The 25,353-nt window shown below is 43.9% G+C and overlaps 1 protein-coding gene across 2 annotated transcripts in view; it reads right to left on the minus strand.

The window, feature by feature from the left end:
* Window positions 1-25,353, minus strand: part of LOC138772452 (protein-glutamine gamma-glutamyltransferase E-like) — a 174,720-nt gene that overhangs the window by 112,101 nt on the left and 37,266 nt on the right. For both annotated transcript variants that reach the window (XM_069952850.1, XM_069952848.1), the window contains exon 4: window positions 1,998-2,116. In XM_069952850.1, coding sequence (XP_069808951.1) covers window positions 1,998-2,116 — 119 coding nt within the window. The remainder of the gene's footprint in view (window positions 1-1,997; window positions 2,117-25,353) is intronic.

The raw sequence follows: 25,353 nt of genomic DNA on the forward strand, positions 1-25,353 counted from the left end.
ATTTTTATGTAAAAAAAAAAATCTATTCAACCGACCAATTTTTATGATTCTGGCGGCAACCGGAAGTTCATGTGAACGTTCGCATTTTCAGCCAAGTGTTAATTTCTGTTGGTTAGTACAGGCGATAGCTCAGCGAACGTTCTCCAGGGCGATCCCGGGGATTCTACATTCTATAGCATCTTTAATAATAAAAGGATTGCTCATTTTTTAAATATATACAAACACACAATAACTTTAGAAAACATGCGCCAAGCAGAAGTTCATGTAGACCTTGTCATTTCCCCCCCCGTGCTCCAATATGATGGCGTCACCTAGAGGAGGCGGAGATAAGACATACCGCATACGCAATAGCTCAACAAATGTTTTAGAAAATGTAATTAGAAAATCTTTGAGAAAAAATGAAAGTGTTTTGAAAATAAGAAATTACTTGCATATAAATGAAGGAAATATTTCAACAATAAGAATTCATTCTGAGACATTATAAAATTGGGGACGCAACCAGAAGTGGCGGTAAACGTGCGTGCTCGCGAGGGATTTCATATTATAAAAAGTATTAAAAACTTAACGAAAAGGTTGGGATTTTATCCTCTCAAGCAGTTTGTCTTTTTTTATCTTCATTATTCTCTTTTAGCCAATAGAATAATATGAAGTCCGTAACACTCATACGGCCAGGGAACAATTCAATGACGTCCGTACATACAACAAACAATTTGCAGTACGATCAGCGACACGTGAAGACTTCTCATTAGTCTTTGATGGTTGGCTGCATACACACGGAAAGATCATCGCTTCAGGCCAAGTTCACACTTAGTATTTCCATCAGTCTTTTGGTCAGTGTTTTTTCTACCAAAACCAGGAGTTGGTTGAAAAACAGTAAAATATGCAAATCTTTCCATTATAACGTTGCCCTGTCAGTTCCATTTCAGATTTTGGTTGAAAAAAGACTGACAGAAATACAATGTGTGAACGCAGCCTAAATGTAAACGATATTGTGATTTATCGAACGACAATTGCGCCATGTAATAGGGCCTTATGACTATGTTCTAACTTCAGGAACATATCGGGGAAGGCAGCCGTCTCGTAACATAGACGGACGCTATTAATGATCATGATTATTATTAGCAGCCGTCTATTTAACAAGACAGATTGAGATTGAGAAACACAGGTTCAACAGACGCAGCCACTTTCAGGTAGATATGTGAGTATATAGAAAGTCTAAAAACACTAAGACAAGGATATAGCACAACGTGTTTCCAGTTTCACCTGATGAAGATGGCCGCCTTTACCTGATATGTTCCCAAAGTGGAAATATAACCTAAAAAATAGAGAACAGGTCATAAAGGAAAGACTGAGATTTCTCCTCTTTTTATATCCATTCCTGGCTTTGTTTTCACCAATTGTAACCAAACAATCTGTCCGTGTGAACTCACTATCAGATATCCAGTAGAGGGTCCGGCACTGGATGAAATCCGGACCCCGGCTGCTATTTCTCTCATTTATCCCAAAGAAGTAAGCGATAGGTGAGGCTATAGTGGTGGGGGGATTGCACAAACTGAGGCTGTTACAGACGTCCCGGTGATCAGCTGCGAACACCCCCGACTCCCGCCTGACTTCATGTCACTCCGTGTGACTTATACAGGGTCACGTCAGTGTCTGATCTGAAGGATGACATTCATCCACACATTGTAGCAGTTAAAGGGGTTCTCCAGAATTAGAAAAACATGGCCGCCTCCTTCCAGGGACAACACCACTCTTATCTCCAGATCAGGTCAGGAGTGGTTTGCAAATAAGCTCCATTCACTTCAATGGAACCGAGATACACAACCAACCTGGAGACAAGCAGCGATTAGCGAGATCTGCAGAAGTCTTCAAAAAGCCGACAGACAAGTGATTCCTCCTTCATGGTCTGATGGTTTGCACAACTGCACAGGGTTAATAATTCATGTAACAGGGGCCATAAGCCAAGGACATAGAAGCTGTGACACAAATCCACTTACCTGCCCATAGTTCCATCCCATTTTTTTGATGTAATCATCCAGTCCATAATAAATGATTCCGCTCTCATTTAAAACATATTCGAACCTTTCGCTTTCTCCCTCCATGTAGACATCATCATCTAAAAAGAAATGGTATATATGTATATACTGGGCTTCATTAGTCCCTCTAAGCGTCCCAGGTGTCTGGAGGGGTAAAGAATGATGAAAGACCCCCCCCCAATGAGAGAGCTGCCCCCAGGGGGCCCCCCATAAAGCAGCAGACTGTGTCAGGGGACACTACCAGGAGAGTGCTGCCCCCCGGAGGCGAGTCCCAGACTCAGCTCCTATATACTATACAGGGTTATATACAGTAATATATGTAATACTGACCGGCAGCTCCTATATACTATACAGGGTTATTATATACAGGAACATATGTAATACTGACCGGCAGCTCCTATATACTATACAGGGTTATATACAGGAACATATGTAATACTGACCGGCAGCTCCTATACACTATACAGGGTTATTATATACAGGAACATATGTAATACTGACCGGCAGCTCCTATATACTATACAGGGTTATATACAGGAACATATATAATACTGACCGGCAGCTCCTATATACTGTACAGGGTTATATACAGTAATATATGTAATACTGACCTGCAGCTCCTATATACTATACAGGGTTATTATATACAGGAACATATATAATACTGACCGGCAGCTCCTATACACTATACAGGGTTATTATATACAGGAACATATGTAATACGGACCGGCAGCTCCTATATACTATACAGGGTTATATACAGTAATATATGTAATACTGACCTGCAGCTCCTATATACTATACAGGGTTATTATATACAGGAACATATGTAATACTGACCGGCAGCTCCTATATACTATACAGGGTTATTATATACAGGAACATATGTAATACTGACCGGCAGCTCCTATATACTATACAGGGTTATATACAGGAACATATGTAATACTGACCGGCAGCTCCTATATACTATACAGGGTTATTATATACAGTAATATATGTAATACTGACCGGCAGCTCCTATACACTATACAGGGTTATATACAGGAACATATGTAATACTGACCGGCAGCTCCTATATACTATACAGGGTTATTATATACAGGAACATATGTAATACTGACCGGCAGCTCCTATACACTATACAGGGTTATTATATACAGGAACATATATAATACTGACCGGCAGCTCCTATACACTATACAGGGTTATATACAGGAACATATGTAATACTGACCGGCAGCTCCTATACACTATACAGGGTTATATACAGGAACATATATAATACTGACCGGCAGCTCCTATATACTATACAGGGTTATTATATACAGGAACATATGTAATACGGACCGGCAGCTCCTATATACTATACAGGGTTATTATATACAGTAATATATGTAATACTGACCAGCAGCTCCTATACACTATACAGGGTTATATACAGGAACATATGTAATACTGACCGGCAGCTCCTATATATACAGGGTTATATACAGTAATATATGTAATACTGACCGGCAGCTCCTATATACTATACAGGGTTATTATATACAGTAATATATGTAATACTGACCGGCAGCTCCTTTATACTATACAGGGTTATTATATACAGGAACATATGTAATACTGACCGGCAGCTCCTATATACTATACAGGGTTATATACAGGAACATATATAATACTGACCGGCAGCTCCTATATATACAGGAACATATGTAATACTGACCGGCAGCTCCTATATACTATACAGGGTTATTATATACAGGAACATATGTAATACTGACCGGCAGCTCCTATATACTATACAGGGTTATTATATACAGGAACATATGTAATACTGACCGGCAGCTCCTATATACTATACAGGGTTATATACAGGAACATATGTAATACTGACCGGCAGCTCCTATATACTATACAGGGTTATTATATACAGTAATATATGTAATACTGACCGGCAGCTCCTTTATACTATACAGGGTTATTATATACAGGAACATATGTAATACTGACCGGCAGCTCCTATATACTATACAGGGTTATATACAGGAATATATGTAATACTGACCGGCAGCTCCTATATACTATACAGGGTTATTATATACAGGAACATATGTAATACTGACCGGCAGCTCCTATATACTATACAGGGTTATATACAGGAACATATGTAATACTGACCGGCAGCTCCTATACAGGGTTATTATATACAGGAACATATGTAATACTGACCGGCAGCTCCTATATACTATACAGGGTTATTATATACAGGAACATATATAATACTGACCGGCAGCTCCTATATACTATACAGGGTTATATACAGTAATATATGTAATACTGACCTGCAGCTCCTATATACTATACAGGGTTATATACAGGAATATATGTAATACTGACCGGCAGCTCCTATATACTATACAGGGTTATTATATACAGGAATATATGTAATACTGACCGGCAGCTCCTATATACTGTACAGGGTTATATACAGTAATATATGTAATACTGACCGGCAGCTCCTATATATACAGGAATATATGTAATACTGACCGGCAGCTCCTATATACTATACAGGGTTATATACAGGAACCTATATAATACTGACCGGCAGCTCCTATATACTATACAGGGTTATTATATACAGGAATATATGTAATACTGACCGGCAGCTCCTATATACTATACAGGGTTATTATATACAGGAACATATGTAATACTGACCGGCAGCTCCTATATACTATACAGGGTTATATACAGTAATATATGTAATACTGACCGGCAGCTCCTATATACTATACAGGGTTATATACAGGAACATATATAATACTGACCGGCAGCTCCTATATACTATACAGGGTTATATACAGTAATATATGTAATACTGACTGGCAGCTCCTATATACTATACAGGGTTATTATATACAGGAACATATGTAATACTGACCGGCAGCTCCTATATACTATACAGGGTTATATACAGGAACATATGTAATACTGACCGGCAGCTCCTATATACTATACAGGGTTATTATATACAGGAACATATATAATACTGACCGGCAGCTCCTATATACTATACAGGGTTATATACAGGAACATATATAATACTGACCGGCAGCTCCTATATACTATACAGGGTTATTATATAGAGGAACATATATAATACTGACCGGCAGCTCCTATATACTATACAGGGTTATATACAGGAATATATGTAATACTGACCGGCAGCTCCTATATATACAGGGTTATATACAGGAACATATATAATACTGACCGGCAGCTCCTATATACTATACAGGGTTATATACAGGAACATATATAATACTGACCGGCAGCTCCTATATACTATACAGGGTTATATACAGGAATATATGTAATACTGACCGGCAGCTCCTATATATACAGGGTTATATACAGGAACATATATAATACTGACCGGCAGCTCCTATATACTATACAGGGTTATATACAGTAATATATGTAATACTGACCGGCAGCTCCTATATACTATACAGGGTTATATACAGGAACATATGTAATACTGACCGGCAGCTCCTATATACTATACAGGGTTATTATATACAGGAACATATATAATACTGACCGGCAGCTCCTATATACTATACAGGGTTATATACAGGAATATATGTAATACTGACCGGCAGCTCCTATACACTATACAGGGTTATATAAAGGAACATATGTAATACTGACCTGCAGCTCCTATATACTATACAGGGTTATTATATACAGGAACATATGTAATACTGACCGGCAGCTCCTATATACTATACAGGGTTATTATATACAGGAACATATATAATACTGACCGGCAGCTCCTATATACTATACAGGGTTATATACAGGAACATATGTAATACTGACCGGCCCCCCCCCCCCCCTCCTTTCACGACCAAGTGATGCTATTGTTGTGTGTGTGTGTGTGTATATATATATATATATATATATATATATATATATATATATATATATATATATATATACACACACAGTGGTGCCTTGGATTATGAGCATAATTCGTTCCAGGACCGTGCTTGTAATCCAAATCCACTCTTAAACCAAAGCAAATTTTCCTATAAGAAATCATGTAAATGCAGACAATTGGTTCCGCACCCCAAATATATTTATTATTCTGTACTGTACAGTAATGGAGAGGATGGGAAACACAAGGGCTGACAGAGACTGCAGGGAGCATGAAGGAATGAGCAGTACAGATGTGGGCACATACATGCAGCACTCTCTGTCCGGGGAGAGAGGGGTTACAGCTATGGAGAGATTACCCCCCCCCACAGTCCTGTCCCCTGATGTAAGCCCCAGCCTGAAGGGGATCTGCTATGATTTGGAAGGTGTTTAGAGTACAGTGCTGTAGACCCCGCTATGCAGGCCATGCCCCTTCTCCACTCGCGCTCCCACCCAATACAGGAAGTTCTTAAACCAAAGCAATGTTCTTAAACCAAGTCACAATTTTGAAAAACTGTGAGCTCTTAAACCAAAACGCTCTTAAACGAAGTTACTCTTAAACCAAGGTACCACTGTATGTATATATATATATATATATATATATATATATATATATATATATACACACACACACACACACCAAGACAGATATTACCTATTACCGCCATACTGTTACCGACCAAATCCTGTATACTGAGACCAATATTACCAGTAATACCAGTATATAGGGAGGAAACATTACCGCCACACCACAACCACTACCATCACCACCATATTGTTACTGACCAAATCCAGTATACTAAATCACCTCATCCAGTCATATAGAGGTGGCCCCAGCTCTACACAGGCTCTATACACCATATACATTACAGTGCAGTTATATCAGGTGACTCACAGGGGACGTCTTCTCTGATCGGAGTTCTTCCCTTTTCATCATCTTCTCCATCCGTCCTGGGCCGTTATGAGAACTTCTCTGGGCCACGAATCCACAGAATCTGCCAGACAGACATATTAGGCTCCACACTCTGACACCATCCTCATCTCTCTACACACTGCACATCTGTACTGTCCCCTTTACACCCTCATTTAGTGGGTAGCCCTGACTCTGTGACCTCCTAATAATATATGCCCCCCTCTGTGTATTCCCTCTCCCCCTATGTTGCCCCCCCAAATAGATGGCCCCCTCCCTTATAGATGGCCCCCTCTACCCCCTCCCTTATAGATGGCCCCCTCTACCCCCTCCCTTATAGATGGCCCCCTATACCCCCTCCCTTATAGATGGCCCCCTCTCTCCTCACCCTCCCTTATGGATGGTCCCCTCTCCCCCCACCCTCCCTTATAGATGGCCCCCTCTCCCCCCACCCTCCCTTATAGATGGTCCCCTTCCCCCCCCCTCCCTTATAGATGGTCCCCTTCCCCCCCCCCTCCCTTATAGATGGTCCCCTTCCCCCCCCCCTCCCTTATAGATGGTCCCCTTCCCCCCCCCCACCCTTATAGATGGTCCCCTTCCCCCCCCCTCCCTTATAGATGGTCCCCTCCCCCCCCTCCCTTATAGATGGTCCCCTTCCCCCCCTCCCTTATAGATGGTCCCCTTTCCCCCCCTTTATAGATGGTCCCCTTCCTCCCTCCCTTATAGATGGTCCCCTTCCCCCCCCACCCTCATAGATGGCCCCCCCTCTTTCCCCCCTCCCTTATAGATGGTCCCCTTCCCCCCCCCCACCCTCATAGATGGCCCCCCTCTTTCCCCCCACCCTCATAGATGGCCCCCTCCTTCCCCCCCACCCTCATAAATGGCCCCCTCTTTCCCCCCACCCTCATAGATGGCCCCCTCCTTTCCCCCCCACCCTCATAGATGGCCCCCTCCTTTCCCCCCCACCCTCATAGATGGCCCCCTCCTTTCCCCCCACCCGTACAGGCTGATAAAAAAAAAAAAAAAACTTAACTCACCTGACATCGCGCTCCCACGTTGATTCTCACTCCTCCTGGTCTGTCCCCGGCTGCTGCGCGGCTGCCGGGGGTGTCGCGTCTTATCCCCGGCAGCGCGCGCATCCCAGAACTCCCTGCGCCGGAAACCGGAAGTCAGGGCCCAAGGCGCGCAGGGAGTTCTGGGATGCGCGCGCTGCCGGGGGTAAGACGCGACACCCCCGGCAGCCGCGCAGCAGCCGGGGAAAGACGGAGCCAAACTCTTGTGACCGCAAGCAAAACAATGCTTGCGGTCACAAGAGTGATTGATCGGGGGGCCCCGCGGGCCCCCCTTGTGGCGGGCCCGGTCGCGGCGGCGACCCCCGCGACCACGGTGGCTACGCCACTGTATACAGGGTTATTATATACAGGAATATATGTAATACTGACCGGCAGCTCCTATATACTGTACAGGGTTATATACAGTAATATATGTAATACTGACCGGCAGCTCCTATATACTGTACAGGGTTATATACAGGAACATATATAATACTGACCGGCAGCTCCTATATATACAGGGTTATATACAGGAACATATATAATACTGACCGGCAGCTCCTATATACTATACAGGGTTATATACAGGAACATATGTAATACTGACCGGCAGCTCCTATATACTATACAGGGTTATTATATACAGGAACATATGTAATACTGACCGGCAGCTCCTATATACTGTACAGGGTTATTATATACAGTAATATATGTAATACTGACCGGCAGCTCCTATATATACAGGGTTATATACAGTAATATATGTAATACTGACCGGCAGCTCCTATATACTATACAGGGTTATTATATACAGGAACATATGTAATACTGACCGGCAGCTCCTATATACTATACAGGGTTATATACAGGAACATATATAATACTGACCGGCAGCTCCTATATACTATACAGGGTTATATACAGGAACATATGTAATACTGACCGGCAGCTCCTATATACTATACAGGGTTATTATATACAGGAACATATGTAATACTGACCGGCAGCTCCTATATACTATACAGGGTTATTATATACAGGAACATATGTAATACTGACCGGCAGCTCCTATATACTATACAGGGTTATATACAGGAACATATGTAATACTGACCGGCAGCTCCTATATACTATACAGGGTTATTATATACAGGAACATATGTAATACTGACCGGCAGCTCCTATATACTATACAGGGTTATTATATACAGGAACATATGTAATACTGACCGGCAGCTCCTATACACTATACAGGGTTATTATATACAGGAACATATGTAATACGGACCGGCAGCTCCTATACACTATACAGGGTTATTATATACAGGAACATATGTAATACTGACCGGCAGCTCCTATATACTATACAGGGTTATTATATACAGGAACATATGTAATACTGACCGGCAGCTCCTATATACTGTACAGGGTTATTATATACAGGAACATATGTAATACTGACCGGCAGCTCCTATATACTATACAGGGTTATATACAGGAACATATGTAATACTGACCGGCAGCTCCTATATACTGTACAGGGTTATTATATACAGGAACATATATAATACTGACCGGCAGCTCCTATATACTATACAGGGTTATTATATACAGGAACATATATAATACTGACCGGCAGCTCCTATATACTATACAGGGTTATTATATACAGGAATATATGTAATACTGACCTGCAGCTCCTATATACTATACAGGGTTATTATATACAGGAACATATATAATACTGACCGGCAGCTCCTATATATACAGGGTTATATACAGGAACATATGTAATACTGACCGGCAGCTCCTATATACTATACAGGGTTATTATATACAGGAACATATATAATACTGACCGGCAGCTCCTATATACTATACAGGGTTATTATATACAGGAACATATATAATACTGACCGGCAGCTCCTATATACTATACAGGGTTATATACAGGAACATATATAATACTGACCGGCAGCTCCTATATACTATACAGGGTTATTATATACAGGAACATATGTAATACTGACCGGCAGCTCCTATATACTATACAGGGTTATTATATACAGGAACATATGTAATACTGACCGGCAGCTCCTATATACTATACAGGGTTATATACAGTAATATATGTAATACTGACCGGCAGCTCCTATATACTATACAGGGTTATATACAGTAATATATGTAATACTGACCTGCAGCTCCTATATACTATACAGGGTTATATACAGGAATATATGTAATACTGACCGGCAGCTCCTATACACTATACAGGGTTATATACAGGAACATATGTAATACTGACCGGCAGCTCCTATACACTATACAGGGTTATTATATACAGGAACATATATAATACTGACCGGCAGCTCCTATATATACAGGAACATATGTAATACTGACCGGCAGCTCCTATATACTATACAGGGTTATTATATACAGGAATATATGTAATACTGACCGGCAGCTCCTATATACTATACAGGGTTATTATATACAGGAACATATGTAATACTGACCGGCAGCTCCTATATACTATACAGGGTTATTATATACAGGAACATATGTAATACTGACCGGCAGCTCCTATATACTATACAGGGTTATATACAGTAATATATGTAATACTGACCGGCAGCTCCTATATACTATACAGGGTTATATACAGTAATATATGTAATACTGACCGGCAGCTCCTATATACTATACAGGGTTATATACAGTAATATATGTAATACTGACCGGCAGCTCCTATATACTATACAGGGTTATATACAGGAACATATATAATACTGACCGGCAGCTCCTATATACTATACAGGGTTATATACAGGAACATATATAATACTGACCGGCAGCTCCTATATACTATACAGGGTTATATACAGTAATATATGTAATACTGACCGGCAGCTCCTATATACTGTACAGGGTTATATACAGGAACATATGTAATACTGACCAGCAGCTCCTATATATACAGGAACATATGTAATACTGACCGGCAGCTCCTATATACTATACAGGGTTATATACAGGAACATATGTAATACTGACCAGCAGCTCCTATACACTATACAGGGTTATTATATACAGGAACATATGTAATACTGACCGGCAGCTCCTATACACTATACAGGGTTATTATATACAGGAACATATGTAATACTGACCGGCAGCTCCTATATACTATACAGGGTTATTATATACAGGAACATATGTAATACTGACCGGCAGCTCCTATATACTATACAGGGTTATATACAGGAATATATATAATACTGACCGGCAGCTCCTATATACTATACAGGGTTATATACAGTAATATATGTAATACTGACCGGCAGCTCCTATATATACAAGAACATATATAATACTGACCGGCAGCTGCTATATACTATACAGGGTTATTATATACAGGAACATATGTAATACGGACCGGCAGCTCCTATACACTATACAGGGTTATTATATACAGGAACATATATAATACTGACCGGCAGCTCCTATATACTGTACAGGGTTATTATATACAGTAACATATGTAATACTGACCGGCAGCTCCTATATACTATACAGGGTTATTATATACAGGAACATATGTAATACTGACCGGCAGCTCCTATATACTATACAGGGTTATATACAGGAACATATGTAATACTGACCGGCAGCTCCTATATACTATACAGGGTTATTATATACAGGAACATATGTAATACTGACCGGCAGCTCCTATATATACAGGAACATATGTAATACTGACCGGCAGCTCCTATATATACAGGAACATATATAATACTGACCTGCAGCTCCTATATATACAGGGTTATATACAGGAATATATGTAATACTGACCGGCAGCTCCTATATACTATACAGGGTTATATACAGTAATATATGTAATACTGACCGGCAGCTCCTATATACTATACAGGGTTAAATACAGGAACATATGTAATACTGACCGGCAGCTCCTATATACTATACAGGGTTATTATATACAGGAACATATATAATACTGACCGGCAGCTCCTATATACTATACAGGGTTATTATATACAGGAACATATGTAATACTGACCGGCAGCTCCTATATACTATACAGGGTTATTATATACAGGAACATATGTAATACTGACCGGCAGCTCCTATATACTATACAGGGTTATATACAGTAATATATGTAATACTGACCGGCAGCTCCTATATACTATACAGGGTTATATACAGGAACATATGTAATACTGACCGGCAGCTCCTATATACTATACAAGGTTATTATATACAGGAACATATGTAATACTGACCGGCAGCTCCTATATACTGTACAGGGTTATTATATACAGGAACATATATAATACTGACCGGCAGCTCCTATATACTATACAGGGTTATTATATACAGGAACATATGTAATACTGACCGGCAGCTCCTATATACTATACAGGGTTATTATATACAGGAACATATGTAATACTGACCGGCAGCTCCTATATACTATACAGGGTTATATACAGGAACATATGTAATACTGACCGGCAGCTCCTATACACTATACAGGGTTATATACAGGAACATATGTAATACTGACCGGCAGCTCCTATATACTATACAAGGTTATTATATACAGGAACATATGTAATACTGACCGGCAGCTCCTATATACTGTACAGGGTTATTATATACAGGAACATATATAATACTGACCGGCAGCTCCTATATACTATACAGGGTTATTATATACAGGAACATATGTAATACTGACCGGCAGCTCCTATATACTATACAGGGTTATTATATACAGGAACATATGTAATACTGACCGGCAGCTCCTATATACTATACAGGGTTATTATATACAGGAACATATGTAATACTGACCGGCAGCTCCTATACACTATACAGGGTTATTATATACAGGAACATATGTAATACGGACCGGCAGCTCCTATATACTATACAGGGTTATATACAGTAATATATGTAATACTGACCGGCAGCTCCTATATACTATACAGGGTTATTATATACAGGAACATATGTAATACTGACCGGCAGCTCCTATATACTATACAGGGTTATATACAGGAACATATGTAATACTGACCGGCAGCTCCTATATACTATACAAGGTTATTATATACAGGAACATATGTAATACTGACCGGCAGCTCCTATATACTGTACAGGGTTATTATATACAGGAACATATATAATACTGACCGGCAGCTCCTATATACTATACAGGGTTATTATATACAGGAACATATGTAATACTGACCGGCAGCTCCTATATACTATACAGGGTTATTATATACAGGAACATATGTAATACTGACCGGCAGCTCCTATATACTATACAGGGTTATTATATACAGGAACATATGTAATACTGACCGGCAGCTCCTATACACTATACAGGGTTATTATATACAGGAACATATGTAATACGGACCGGCAGCTCCTATATACTATACAGGGTTATATACAGTAATATATGTAATACTGACCGGCAGCTCCTATATACTATACAGGGTTATTATATACAGGAATATATGTAATACTGACCGGCAGCTCCTATATACTGTACAGGGTTATATACAGTAATATATGTAATACTGACCTGCAGCTCCTATATACTATACAGGGTTATATACAGTAATATATGTAATACTGACCGGCAGCTCCTATATACTGTACAGGGTTATTATATACAGGAACATATGTAATACTGACCGGCAGCTCCTATATACTATACAGGGTTATTATATACAGGAACATATGTAATACTGACCGGCAGCTCCTATATACTATACAGGGTTATTATATACAGGAACATATGTAATACTGACCGGCAGCTCCTATATACTATACAGGGTTATATACAGGAACATATGTAATACTGACCGGCAGCTCCTATATACTATACAGGGTTATATACAGTAATATATGTAATACTGACCGGCAGCTCCTATATACTATACAGGGTTATATACAGGAACATATGTAATACTGACCGGCAGCTCCTATATATACAGGAACATATGTAATACTGACCGGCAGCTCCTATATACTATACAGGGTTATTATATACAGGAACATATGTAATACTGACCGGCAGCTCCTATATACTATACAGGGTTATATACAGTAATATATGTAATACTGACCTGCAGCTCCTATATACTATACAGGGTTATATACAGTAATATATGTAATACTGACCGGCAGCTCCTATATACTATACAGGGTTATTATATACAGGAACATATGTAATACTGACCGGCAGCTCCTATATACTATACAGGGTTATTATATACAGGAATATATGTATTACACAGAATGAACTCTTTGGACGGAGGAACTTATAACTTATATTGTATCTGATGGCCTGTAAAAAATTCAAACCATTGTCAACAAATATACGTCACTTAAAATCACTCTATTCCCGGCTTATAGCGCTTTTATCCTTTGGTCTATGGCGCTCTGTCAGGTGTCAGTTTTTGCGCTATGATGTGTTCTTTCTATCGGTACCTTGATTGCGCATATACGACTTCTTTTAATCGCTTTTTATTACAATTTTTCTGGATTTGATGCGACCAAAAATGCGCAATTTTGCACTTTGGGATTTTTTTGCGCTGACGCCATTTACCGTACGAGATCAGGAATGTGATTAATAGTTCGGGCGATTACGCACGCGGCGATAGCAAACATGTTTGTTTATTTATTTATTTACTTTTATTAATGACCTGGGAAAAGGGGGGTGATTCTGACTTTTATTAGGGGAGGGGGCTTTTTACTATTAACAACACTTTATTTTTTACTTTTACACTTATACTAGAAGCCCCCCTGGGGTTAGGGTTATTCCCCCCTCTGGGGTTAGGGTTATTCCCCCCTCTGGGGTTAGGGTTATTCCCCCCCTGGGGTTAGGGTTATTCCCCCCCCTGGGGTTAGGGTTATTCCCCCCCTGGGGTTAGGGTTATTCCCCCCTCTGGGGTTAGGGTTATTCCCCCCCCTGGGGTTAGGGTTATTCCCCCTGGGGTTAGGGTTATTCCCCCTGGGGGACTTCTAGTATAAGTGCTTTGATCTCTCATAGAGATCTCTGCAGCATAGATATGCTGCAGAGATCCATGAGATCGGCACTCGTTTGCTTTCGGCTGCTGCAGCCGGAAGTAACGAGTGCCGAGTCGGGGACGGCGCCATCTTGGAGCGGTCCCCATCCGGCTTCAGACAAGGAGATGGCTCCTCCGGGATACCGTCCCGAGGGAGCGATCTCCGCCACTAGACACCAGGGATAAGCTGAATCCGGTAATCATCTTTGACAGCTGCATCTGATTACTGTATTAGCGGGCACGGCGATCGGACCGTGCCCGCTAATACCTGCGGTCCCGGGCTACAATCGGCACCCGGGACCACCGCGGTTCAGAGCGGGGTCGCCGCGTGGCCCTGCTCTGAACACCCTTACCGGCAATAGGGCATAGATATACGCCCTTTGTCGTTAAGGGGTTAAAGCAGTGTGCACATACCCTGAATCTGCAAATTTCCCAAAGTCTACATAGTACTGACTGGCGGAAAGATGCGCTGTAGATTTTACGCTGCAGCCCTGAAGAGACATGTGAGTGCACCATTAGGGAGAGGTTTTTTAGGTACGACCAGAGTAAGGGTGGAAGGTCACTCCCATATCCCATCCCCCTTCCCTTTTCATTTAAGCTGGTGATAGCTTAAAGGGGTTATCCACCTAAAAGTGAAAATATGAAATGCTAGCCGGTCTTACTCACCAAGTCCCCCTGAGTATTTTGAGCCGTCTCCTGTCTTTCAAGCCGCTGCCATTCCTGAGTTACAGGGTTTTTTTTAAAGCCGATCTATAGCCAAGATAGGAAACTACATTTCCCATCATGCATCTCCCTGATTGGTCCGTTTGCGTACTCGCCCCCTTAGCTTTCTTTCCTGCCCACTGCTGTCATTACTATTGCACAATAAACACAGGAATGTTTTTTCACTGATTTTGCAACATATTGTCGTATACCAGAGCGCATTTCCTGCGGCTGGGCTGAGGATGCTCCTGTCCACAAGAGGTTTATAGTCTATTCTGTGAGGTCTTATATTAAACTGTTATGTGTATTTCTCTGTACCCTGTAACTGGCAGGCAGAGAATGGGTTACATGCCTACTGCTGGGGATTCCACCTTGGCTTTGGACACTTCACTGGACAAGACAGCTAGTGGACTTTCCAAATCCAGAGCCCCATCTAAACTTGGTCTTCTGTTAGCTAAATTATTTCATGCTAATGACTTTATCGATGCGACGGCTCAAGATTATACTTATTTTTCAGTAGCACATTCTTGTTATTCTCGTATTGACCACATCCTACTTTCCTCACAGCTCTCTTTTGATCTCTCTAAGGCTTCTATTACCCCTGTACCCTGGTCAGATCAGGATCCGGTCTCGGTGGTGTTGGATCCCAACATTCCTTCCTTGGAGATTAAGTGAGACATTTACGAACCCCTCTTCTTATGCGGAAATTGTCTCTGGGCTTCAAGATTACTTTTCTATCAATTTGCCACAAGATATGTCCGCCGCAACCAATTGGGAGGCCCATAAGGCCACAATCCGGGGTACTCTCATAAAATTGGCATCTCAACTTAAAAAAGACAGGGAGGCCACCTTTAAGCTAAAGTCTGAAGAATACACAAAGTTAGTTGCTCAACACAAACGTGCTCCTAATTCTGGGCTGTTAGCCAAGGTTGAATTGGCACGGACTGAATTGAATTGACTTGAATAGCTGAGAGGAGTTTACGTTAGACGCAATACCGTTTTTTTAGCCAAGGGGATAAACCAGGTTCTTTTTTAGCTAGAAGACTCTCCCCAAAGTTTTGTCACACGGTAATCCCGACTTTGAGGCTTTCTGATGGCTCCACTTCGCAAAATTCCCATTCCGTATTAGACTCCTTTTATAAGTTTTATTCTAAACTTTATAAAGGGGACCACATTTCTAATCAACGGGCAGCGGATTCGCTGTTTGCTGATATGGACGTACCAACACTTACAGCGGAACATAGAGATATAATGGAAGATCCTGTGTCCCTGGAGGAAGTGAAGAGAGCCATTAAGAGTCTTAAAGTGACTGTACCACCAGGCCCAGGCTGAAGCACAGGAGGCGGGCTGACCCACCCTTAGTGGGAGGAAACCCCCGCCCCTCTATGATAGGGTTCCATTGATTCTAATGGAGTCACATCATGGAGGTGCTGGGGTTTCCTGCCTCCACTGCTTCAGCCTGGGTCTGGTGGTACAGTCATTTTAAACGTACCTCTGCTCCGGGGCCCGACGGGTTCTCTGAGGGAGGGTGAAAGATTGTGCCCTGAAGCGCTAGATGCCCATATTTCAGTTATACCTAAGCCTATGAAAAACCACATGCACTTTGAAAATTATAGACCAATATCTCTCATTAATGTAGACCTCAAGATTCTCACTGAAATGATGGCCACCCGATTAAATTCCTTTCTGGAACAATACATCCATCCTGACCAGGTCGGCCTTACTCCTAACCAGCAGGCAGCTGACCAGACGAGGAGAGTGGTGGACCTTATATCCCTGGTTCGGTGGCAGTGGGCTCAGACGTCTTCTAAACAAGCCTTATGTTTGCCCCTGGATCTGCATAAGGCCTTTGATTCCCTTAATTGGGATTATTTGTTTTATGTCTTGGACAAATGGGGTTTTGGGCCTAGTTTTTTAACGATTCTACAGGGTCTTTATGCACGTCCAACGGCAAGGGTTAACATTAGAGGTCATCTGTCTCCTTCCATTGTGATTGAGCGAGGGACTAGACAGGGTTTTGTCACCTGTTCTGTTTGTTTTAGCCATGGAACCACTAGCCCACCTGGTCAGGTCCCACAGTAGTATCAAAGGTATTGAGGTCATTGGTGAACAACATAAATGTGCGCTTTCTGCAGGTGATATTCTTCTAATGCTCACCTCTCCCTTGACCTCTCTCCCGAACGTTTATAATTTGCTGGATAAGTTTTCCCGGGTATCAGGGCTAGGGATTAAAGGGGTATTCCCCCCAAAATTATTTTTGCATTAATACGCTGCCCACCCGTAGCTTTCCATCTTTCCAATATAAAGTTATTATGGATTCTGCACAGTTTTGCTGTTATCCAGCTGCATTCACCCCCACGGATTGCAGAGAATCATCAGACCTCAGTCCACACCGACACGCTCCCTGCTCCTGGCCCCCACCCTCTGAGACGGCATCACGTGTCCTCAGTCCCAGCACAGTGTAGTGACTGAGAACACTGATGTTACAGAGGGAGACAGTGATCAGCGCAGCTAACAGCAACCACCCGGTCACCCCCAGCCCAGAGCTCACCCCCTGTGTCCAGAGCCTCCCGGCGCACCGTCCAGCACTCACCCGCAGCACACAGCCCCCGCCGCACAACCAACCGCCCCCCATCACCCGTGGCATCCCTCACTCACCCGCAGCATAGCCTCCGCACTCACCCGCGGCACCCCCCCCCCCCACACACACACACGGCAAGCTTCGCCCCCCGCCCCCCCCCCCCCCCCCCCCCCCCCGCGCGCGATCGCCCACGGCAAGCTTCCCTCCCGCAATTGCCCGCCACTAGCTCCGCCCCCGCAATCGCCCGCGACTAGCTCCGCCCCCACAATCGCCGCAACTAGCTCCGCCCCCCACGATCACCCGCGGCACGCTCCGCCCCTCGCAATCGCCCGCATCACCACCAACTCAGCTCTGCTACAGCGGCGTCCCCGTCAACTCAGCTCTGCTACACCGGCGTCCCCGTCAACTCAGCTCTGCTACAACGGCATCCCCGCCAACTCAGCTCTGCTACAGTGGCGTCCCCGCCAACTCAGCTCTGCTACAGCGGCGTCCCCGCCAACTCAGCTCTACTACACCGTCCCCGCCAACTCAGCTCTGCTACACCGTCACCGCCAACTCAGCTCTGCTACACCGTCACTTCCAACTCAGCTTTGCTACACCGACACTGCCATCTCAGCTCTGCTACACTGAGAGCTGCACTGTCATCATCTCCTTCATTGTCTCAGCTCTGCTACTTCACCACCATCAGGCAGAAGCATTGCATGATGGGAAATGTAGTTTCCTATCTTGGATATAGACCATGTTTTAGGGTATATTCACACGAACGGTACGAACCGGCAGGTCCTGGCAGTTCCCACAAACTATATACTCGCTGCGGTCTGAACGACCGCAGCGAGTATGTAATTCTGCCGCCCTTAACCCCTTCTGCTCCCGGCCGGCTCCCCCGCTGTAAGCATACATTACCTGTCCTCGCTGCACGGGTCCGGCGTCCTGCTCTCCCGTCCGGCCAATCAGTGGCTGCGGCTGGGCAACTCACTGATTGGCCGGGCGGAAGAGCAGGACGCCGGACCCGTGCAGCGAGTATATAGTTTGTGGGAACTGCCAGGACCTGCCGGTCTTGCAGCGAGAATCTCGCTGCGAGACCGTTTGTGTGAATATACCCCAAGTCTACAAACCCACTTGGCGGGTCTGCAGCGAGTCCCCTTGCTGCGTATTTGCAGGGAGACTCGCTGCAGATCCCGGCCCTATACTTTTAATGGCAGACAAACACGCAGCAAGGATGTACATCCCTGCTGCGAGTTTGTCTGCAGCCCTCCCCATTAACCCCGGCTCCGGCGGTTCCCGATGTGTTCAGCAAGCCGGAGCGGGGACCAGGTGAAGTATATGCTCCAGCCAGCCGCCCACAGCCCCGGCCGCCCGATCGCCCCCCCCCGCAGCCCCGATCGCACGCCCCACCGCAGCACCGATCGCTCGCACGCCCCCCTGCAGCCCCGGCCACCCGATGCTGCCGGGGGGCGATCGCGCGGCCGGGGCTGTGGGGGGGCGTGCAAGCGATCGGTGCTGCAGGGGGGGTGGGGTGCGGGGGTGCGATCGGTGCTGCGGGGGGGGGGGCGTGCGATCAGTGCTGCGGGGGGGGGGGGCGATCGGTGCTGCGGGGGGGGGTGTGCGATCAGTGCTGCGGGGGGGGGGGGGGGGGGCGATCGGGCGGCCGGGGCTGCGGGGGGGGCGATCGGGCGGCCGGGGCTGTGGGCGGCTGGCTGGAGCATATACTTCACCTGGTCCCCGCTCCGGCTTGCTGAAGACATCGGGAACCGCCGGAGCCGGGATCAGGTAAAGTATCAGCTCTGGCGGGGTTAATGGGGTGGGCTGCAGACAAACACGCAGCAGGGATGTACATCCTTGCTGCGTGTTTGTCTGCCATTAAAAGTATAGGGCCGGGGTCTGCAGCAAATACGCAGCATGGAGACTCGCTGCAGACCCGCCAAGTGGGTTTGTAGCCTTAGAAAAAGTTGTAACTCAGGAACGGCAGCAGCTAGAAAGATGGGAGATGGCTCAAAATACTCAGAGGGACTTGGTGAGTAAGGCCAGCTAGGTTTGGGAGCATTTCATTTTTTTTAGCTCTTGGGGGGAATACCCCTTTAACCACAACAAATCTGAAGTCCTTAACATTAACATTCCCCACACCATGGCTAAATTGATATGTTTAAATTGTGACCTGCGCTGGAGGGAGGACAAATTGAACTATCTAGGGGTCTCCCTCACCCCTTCTCTTTCATCTCTTTTTACAGCCAACTTTTTACCTCTTAGAAAGAAACTTAAAGATGATCTGACGCATTGGTCTACCCTTAATCTCTCTTGGTTTGGGCGCATAGAGGCTGTAAAAATGACTTTACTCCCTAAGGCTGGGTTCACACTCCGTATATTTCAGTCAGTATTGTGGTCCTCATAGCAACCAAAACCAGGAGTGGATTAAAAACACAGAAAGAATCTGTTCACACAATGGTGTAATTGAGAGGATGGCCGCCATATAATGGCAAATATTTGCTGTTATTTTAGAACAACGGCTGTTATACTGAAATAATGGCCGTTATCTACTGTTATATGACGGCCATTCACTCAATTTCATCATTGTGTGAACAGATCCTTTCTGTGTTTTTAATCCACTCCTGGTTTTGGTTGCAATATGAGGACCACAATACTGACTGAAATATACCTAGTGTGAACCCAGCCTAAGGTTTTATATTTCTTTAGAACTGTTCCTATAGATGTTCCCTCTTCTTTCCTGTGTGGGCTTCAGAAAGATATTTTGGCTTTTGTTTGGGGTCTTCGCCGTTGTCTTGTGGCTCAAGGGACGCTCTATACTAGTCGGGTTAATGGAGGCCTCTGCCTTCCTAACCTTCCTAAATATTACTATGCTGCCCGCCTTGCACCGATTGTGTCTTTGCATAGAAACTCTGCTCGCCCGGGTTGGCTGGCTATTGAACAGTATGCTTGTCCGTCCACTCCAATTGACCTACTGCCTTGGATTCCTATGTGAAAGAGACCGACCATCCTATGCCCGCTCCTCTCTTCTACTTTGGCCTTATGGGATCGTATTAAACGTGCCTTTGCATTGGGCTCTGACCACTCCGGCTGCTCCTCTGTTCTCTAATCCGGATTTTGCGCCAGGCATGCGCTCGGCAGCATTTAAATGGTGGTCTGATAAAGGTCTTTACCGAATTGGTAACTTCTTTTACAGACAAGGTATTCACCCTAGAGATTTCTTTCCTACCATACACAAATTACCCTATACTGAAAATTTTCGATATAATCAAATAATGCATTTTCTTTCCTCTTTGAAGGGGCGTTTGACAGATGTTACGGTAACTACCTTTCTTGAACAATTGTGTATTAATTCTCCTTTAGGAAAGCACGCTCTTTACTGTACGCTCACCTCATTGAACCCCCTGGTAAATTAAGCCACATGTCACAATGGGAACCAGATATCTCGGTTTCGTTCTCAACAAGAGAATGGTAAGATGTTGGGGTGACTACTGCCAAGGTCTCTATTAACACAGCTGTGGTGGAGGCAAACTATAAGGTATTACTCCGCTCCTCCCCCCCCCCCCTTTTTTTTTGATTGCTTATTTTTTTTCCCTTCTTTCTTTTTTTTTTTTTCCCTCTTCTATTTTGAATTCCTCCCTCATCTTCCTTTCTTCTTCCTCCTTCCCCTCTCGATTTCAGTTCCATGTTGAAGTTGGAGCTGGAAATGGTTGCAGCCTACAAGGGGCTGTGGTCCGAGGGGCAGTGTCCCCTCCTTTGTTAATGTAGAGCTCACATTAACAGTAACACCACTGGAGCTAACTTGTGTGTTGTTTCATTTTCTGTATCTTATGTGATAAGTACACTCTTGTTGACATGGGCGAATGTTGGTGGCCCAGAGTTCTACAGTATTTTTGTTAGCAGCTTATTGGAAAATCTAATAAAACTTTTTGGAAAACAGACTCTAAGAACATCTATAACACTTATAATATACAGATCTGTGACACAAAGCACATACATATGCCTACATTCACTGACAGCAAGCAGAGAGAGAACTATAACGCTTCATATTACAGAGACCTAGGCTCAGGGACACATGTAAGTCTACGAAAGCAGCACAGGTGCATGGAGATGATGCAGACTGTCACATCCGCGGCCGCGGCTCTGCTATAATTTAAAGGGTCAGTGAGCCTTTAATTGGTTGCTGCTCTCCTATAAATTGCAGCCCTGCCCCACCACAGGTGTTGGAGCCCCGGCATGCTTTCCTTAGTGTGTAATCCCAGCTCTCCTGTATCCAGCCTGTGTATCCTAGCTGTATACTCTTGCCTGTATATCCTGCTCGTGTATCCTGCCAAGCGGTTCCAGCCATTCCTGGTTCCTGCCATCTGACTACTGTCTCTAGTTCAGCCAAGTCTCCTGCTGAGTTCCAGCCTATCTGCCTACTTGTCTCCTGCTGCATTTCGCCACCACCACTAGCAAGAGAAGCCAAATCCATCCTGCCTTGCAGCGGGCCCCTTAGACTCTGCTCCCTGGTGCGGCTTACGTCATCGCTAGTGGTGGCACAGGGGAACCACAACTCCCAGCGTTACACAGATAATGTCTCCTTGGGTTCGAGTTACCAAGTCAATAGACCGCTAACCTGGCCTCCAGAGAGGAGATCACATGTCCTCAGACCACAAAGGGAGGGGCAAAGAGGGAGCTGAGCGTGGTCAGAGTGAACCCAGAGTAGAGGATTTTAAACATCCAGGGGGAAGTTATCAAAGGAAAAAGTTGTATTTTTTGGCGTAAAATGGCCATATGCAAATAAATTTATTTGCAAATGGCCGTTTTACAAATAAATATTCACATCTGGCCATTTGACGCCAGCTTCGCCAGGGGGGCGGGTAACGGGGGGCGCAGACTCTGGGTCTGCTTCATTTATCAATTTTCTCTCTGAAAGTTAAGGAGCTGGCGTAGGTTTCCTAGCGCACACACTGGTGTGCGCGGGCTTTATGTAGAGGCAGTGCCCTTTAGATAAATCTCCGTACTGTCAGCGCTGCAGGGACATTTTTACGCTCGGCGCAGAAAACACCAGACTTAATAAATGCCCCCCCCCAGAGTGGATAAGTATGAGAAAAAACAAGGAAAGGGTGCAAGATATACATGGATATTAGACATAGGGTGGTATTGGGAAGGGGGATTTTTTAGAACATTTTTTTGTTACCCGGATTATCCCTTTAAACACCCCAAGAGATGAATGCATGGGTTCTGTCTTGACGAATCACTAACCCAGTGTTGATATATGTGTGTCATGAAAAAAGCCAGAGGCCCAGATTCAGCAAGGTTTTTGAACACATTGGGGGAGATTTACTAAGCAGTCCAATGTGTGGGACTCTTCTAATGAGGATTGGTTTATATTTTGTTCCAGTATCTTGTGACTGATTCATTAAAAGGTAGCACTGCCATAGTAAATGTATCGAAGTAAAAAGTCACAGAAAAAGTCGCAAAAAAGCCATAATTGCGCAGGCATATTCGCCTGGTGGTACTGGCCAGACATAGCCCTGCACCTGTTGCAAACGATAAACTGGGCGCTAATCCCGGATTATGCAAACTTTTGGGTGAATACTCAAAAACAGGCTTAAAAAAAAGTCGCATCTAAGAAATATTCGCCTTCAAAACTGGTTCATAAATAGAACTTAGACCAAAAATTGGGGGAAAATCCAATTATTCACCTAAAAATAGATGCAAAGCCCTTGATAAATTTCCCCCATTATTTTCACAATTTTACTTTTTTTTTTAAGAAAATGCAGGACAGTGGAACAATCTTCTCCAACTTAAGGTTGTTGGAAACGTTGCCGCTCTTTTATTTACTACAACGTAAAGCCTTCTTGAATCACATGGCCCATGTTTTTGTGGGTGGGCTTTTCGGTCTATTTTAGTGTATCCCAATTTACTAGGTTTTTATTTCCATTTTTTGGCACTTGGATGGCCAATTAAACGCTACTGTTGGATCACAGTAATTTTACTTGACACATTACACCAGACCAGACACCAGACTGACCAGTGGGATACCTGGGCCACACCAGACTGACCAGTTGGATACCTGGGCCTTACCAGACTGACCAGTGGGATACCTGGGCCTTACCAGACTGACCAGTGGGATACCTGGGCCTTACCAGACTGACCAGTGGGATGCCTGGGCCACACCAGACTGACCAGTGGGATGCAGGGGCCTCATGGAGGTTCACACAAAAATAAAAACTGCTGCCCTCTTCTCTCTCCCTATACTGCCCCCCGGTGACCTCTTCTCTCTCCCTATACTGCCCCCCGGTGACCTCTTCTCTCTCCCTATACTGCCCCCCGGTGACCTCTTCTCTCTCCCTATACCGCCCCCGGTGACCTCTTCTCTCTCCCTATACTGCCCCCCGGTGACCTCTTCTCTCTCACTATACTGCCCCCCGGTGACCTCTTCTCTCTCCTTTTATGGCCCCTCTGGTGACACCTTATCTCTACCTATTCCGCTCCCCTTCCCCTCTGTGACCTCTGCTCTCTCTCTGTATAGGTAGTGTAATATACAGGATATTAGTGCAAAAGACTCCCTGCATGTGTAGATGTGTAGGAGCATGTTAGTGGGTGTCAGAGTACAGTGTGTGTGTAAATGTGTGCCAATGGGTGTAAACAAATGTTTGTACGTGTCCGTGCCTGTGTGTAAATAATGGGCATAAAGGCGGCTCGTGTGCAAGGGGAAAAACTAAAAGCACAATGTGAATCTGTAAAAGTTACCATTGTGTTTAAATGCCTGAGTGTGTGTGTACATTATATACATATATACTCTGTGTATAAGCACTATGCATGTGTGTGTGTAATAGCATGCAGGTCAGTGTCTGTACATTATATACAGTATATATACACACACACATATATATATATATATATATACACACACACACACACACACATATATATACTGTATAAGCACTATGTGTGTGTGTAAGTGTGTAATACCATGCAGGTCAGTGTATGTGTG

Source organism: Dendropsophus ebraccatus, chromosome 14, assembly GCF_027789765.1.
Source record: "Dendropsophus ebraccatus isolate aDenEbr1 chromosome 14, aDenEbr1.pat, whole genome shotgun sequence".
In the NCBI taxonomy this organism is placed as follows: domain Eukaryota; kingdom Metazoa; phylum Chordata; class Amphibia; order Anura; family Hylidae; genus Dendropsophus; species Dendropsophus ebraccatus.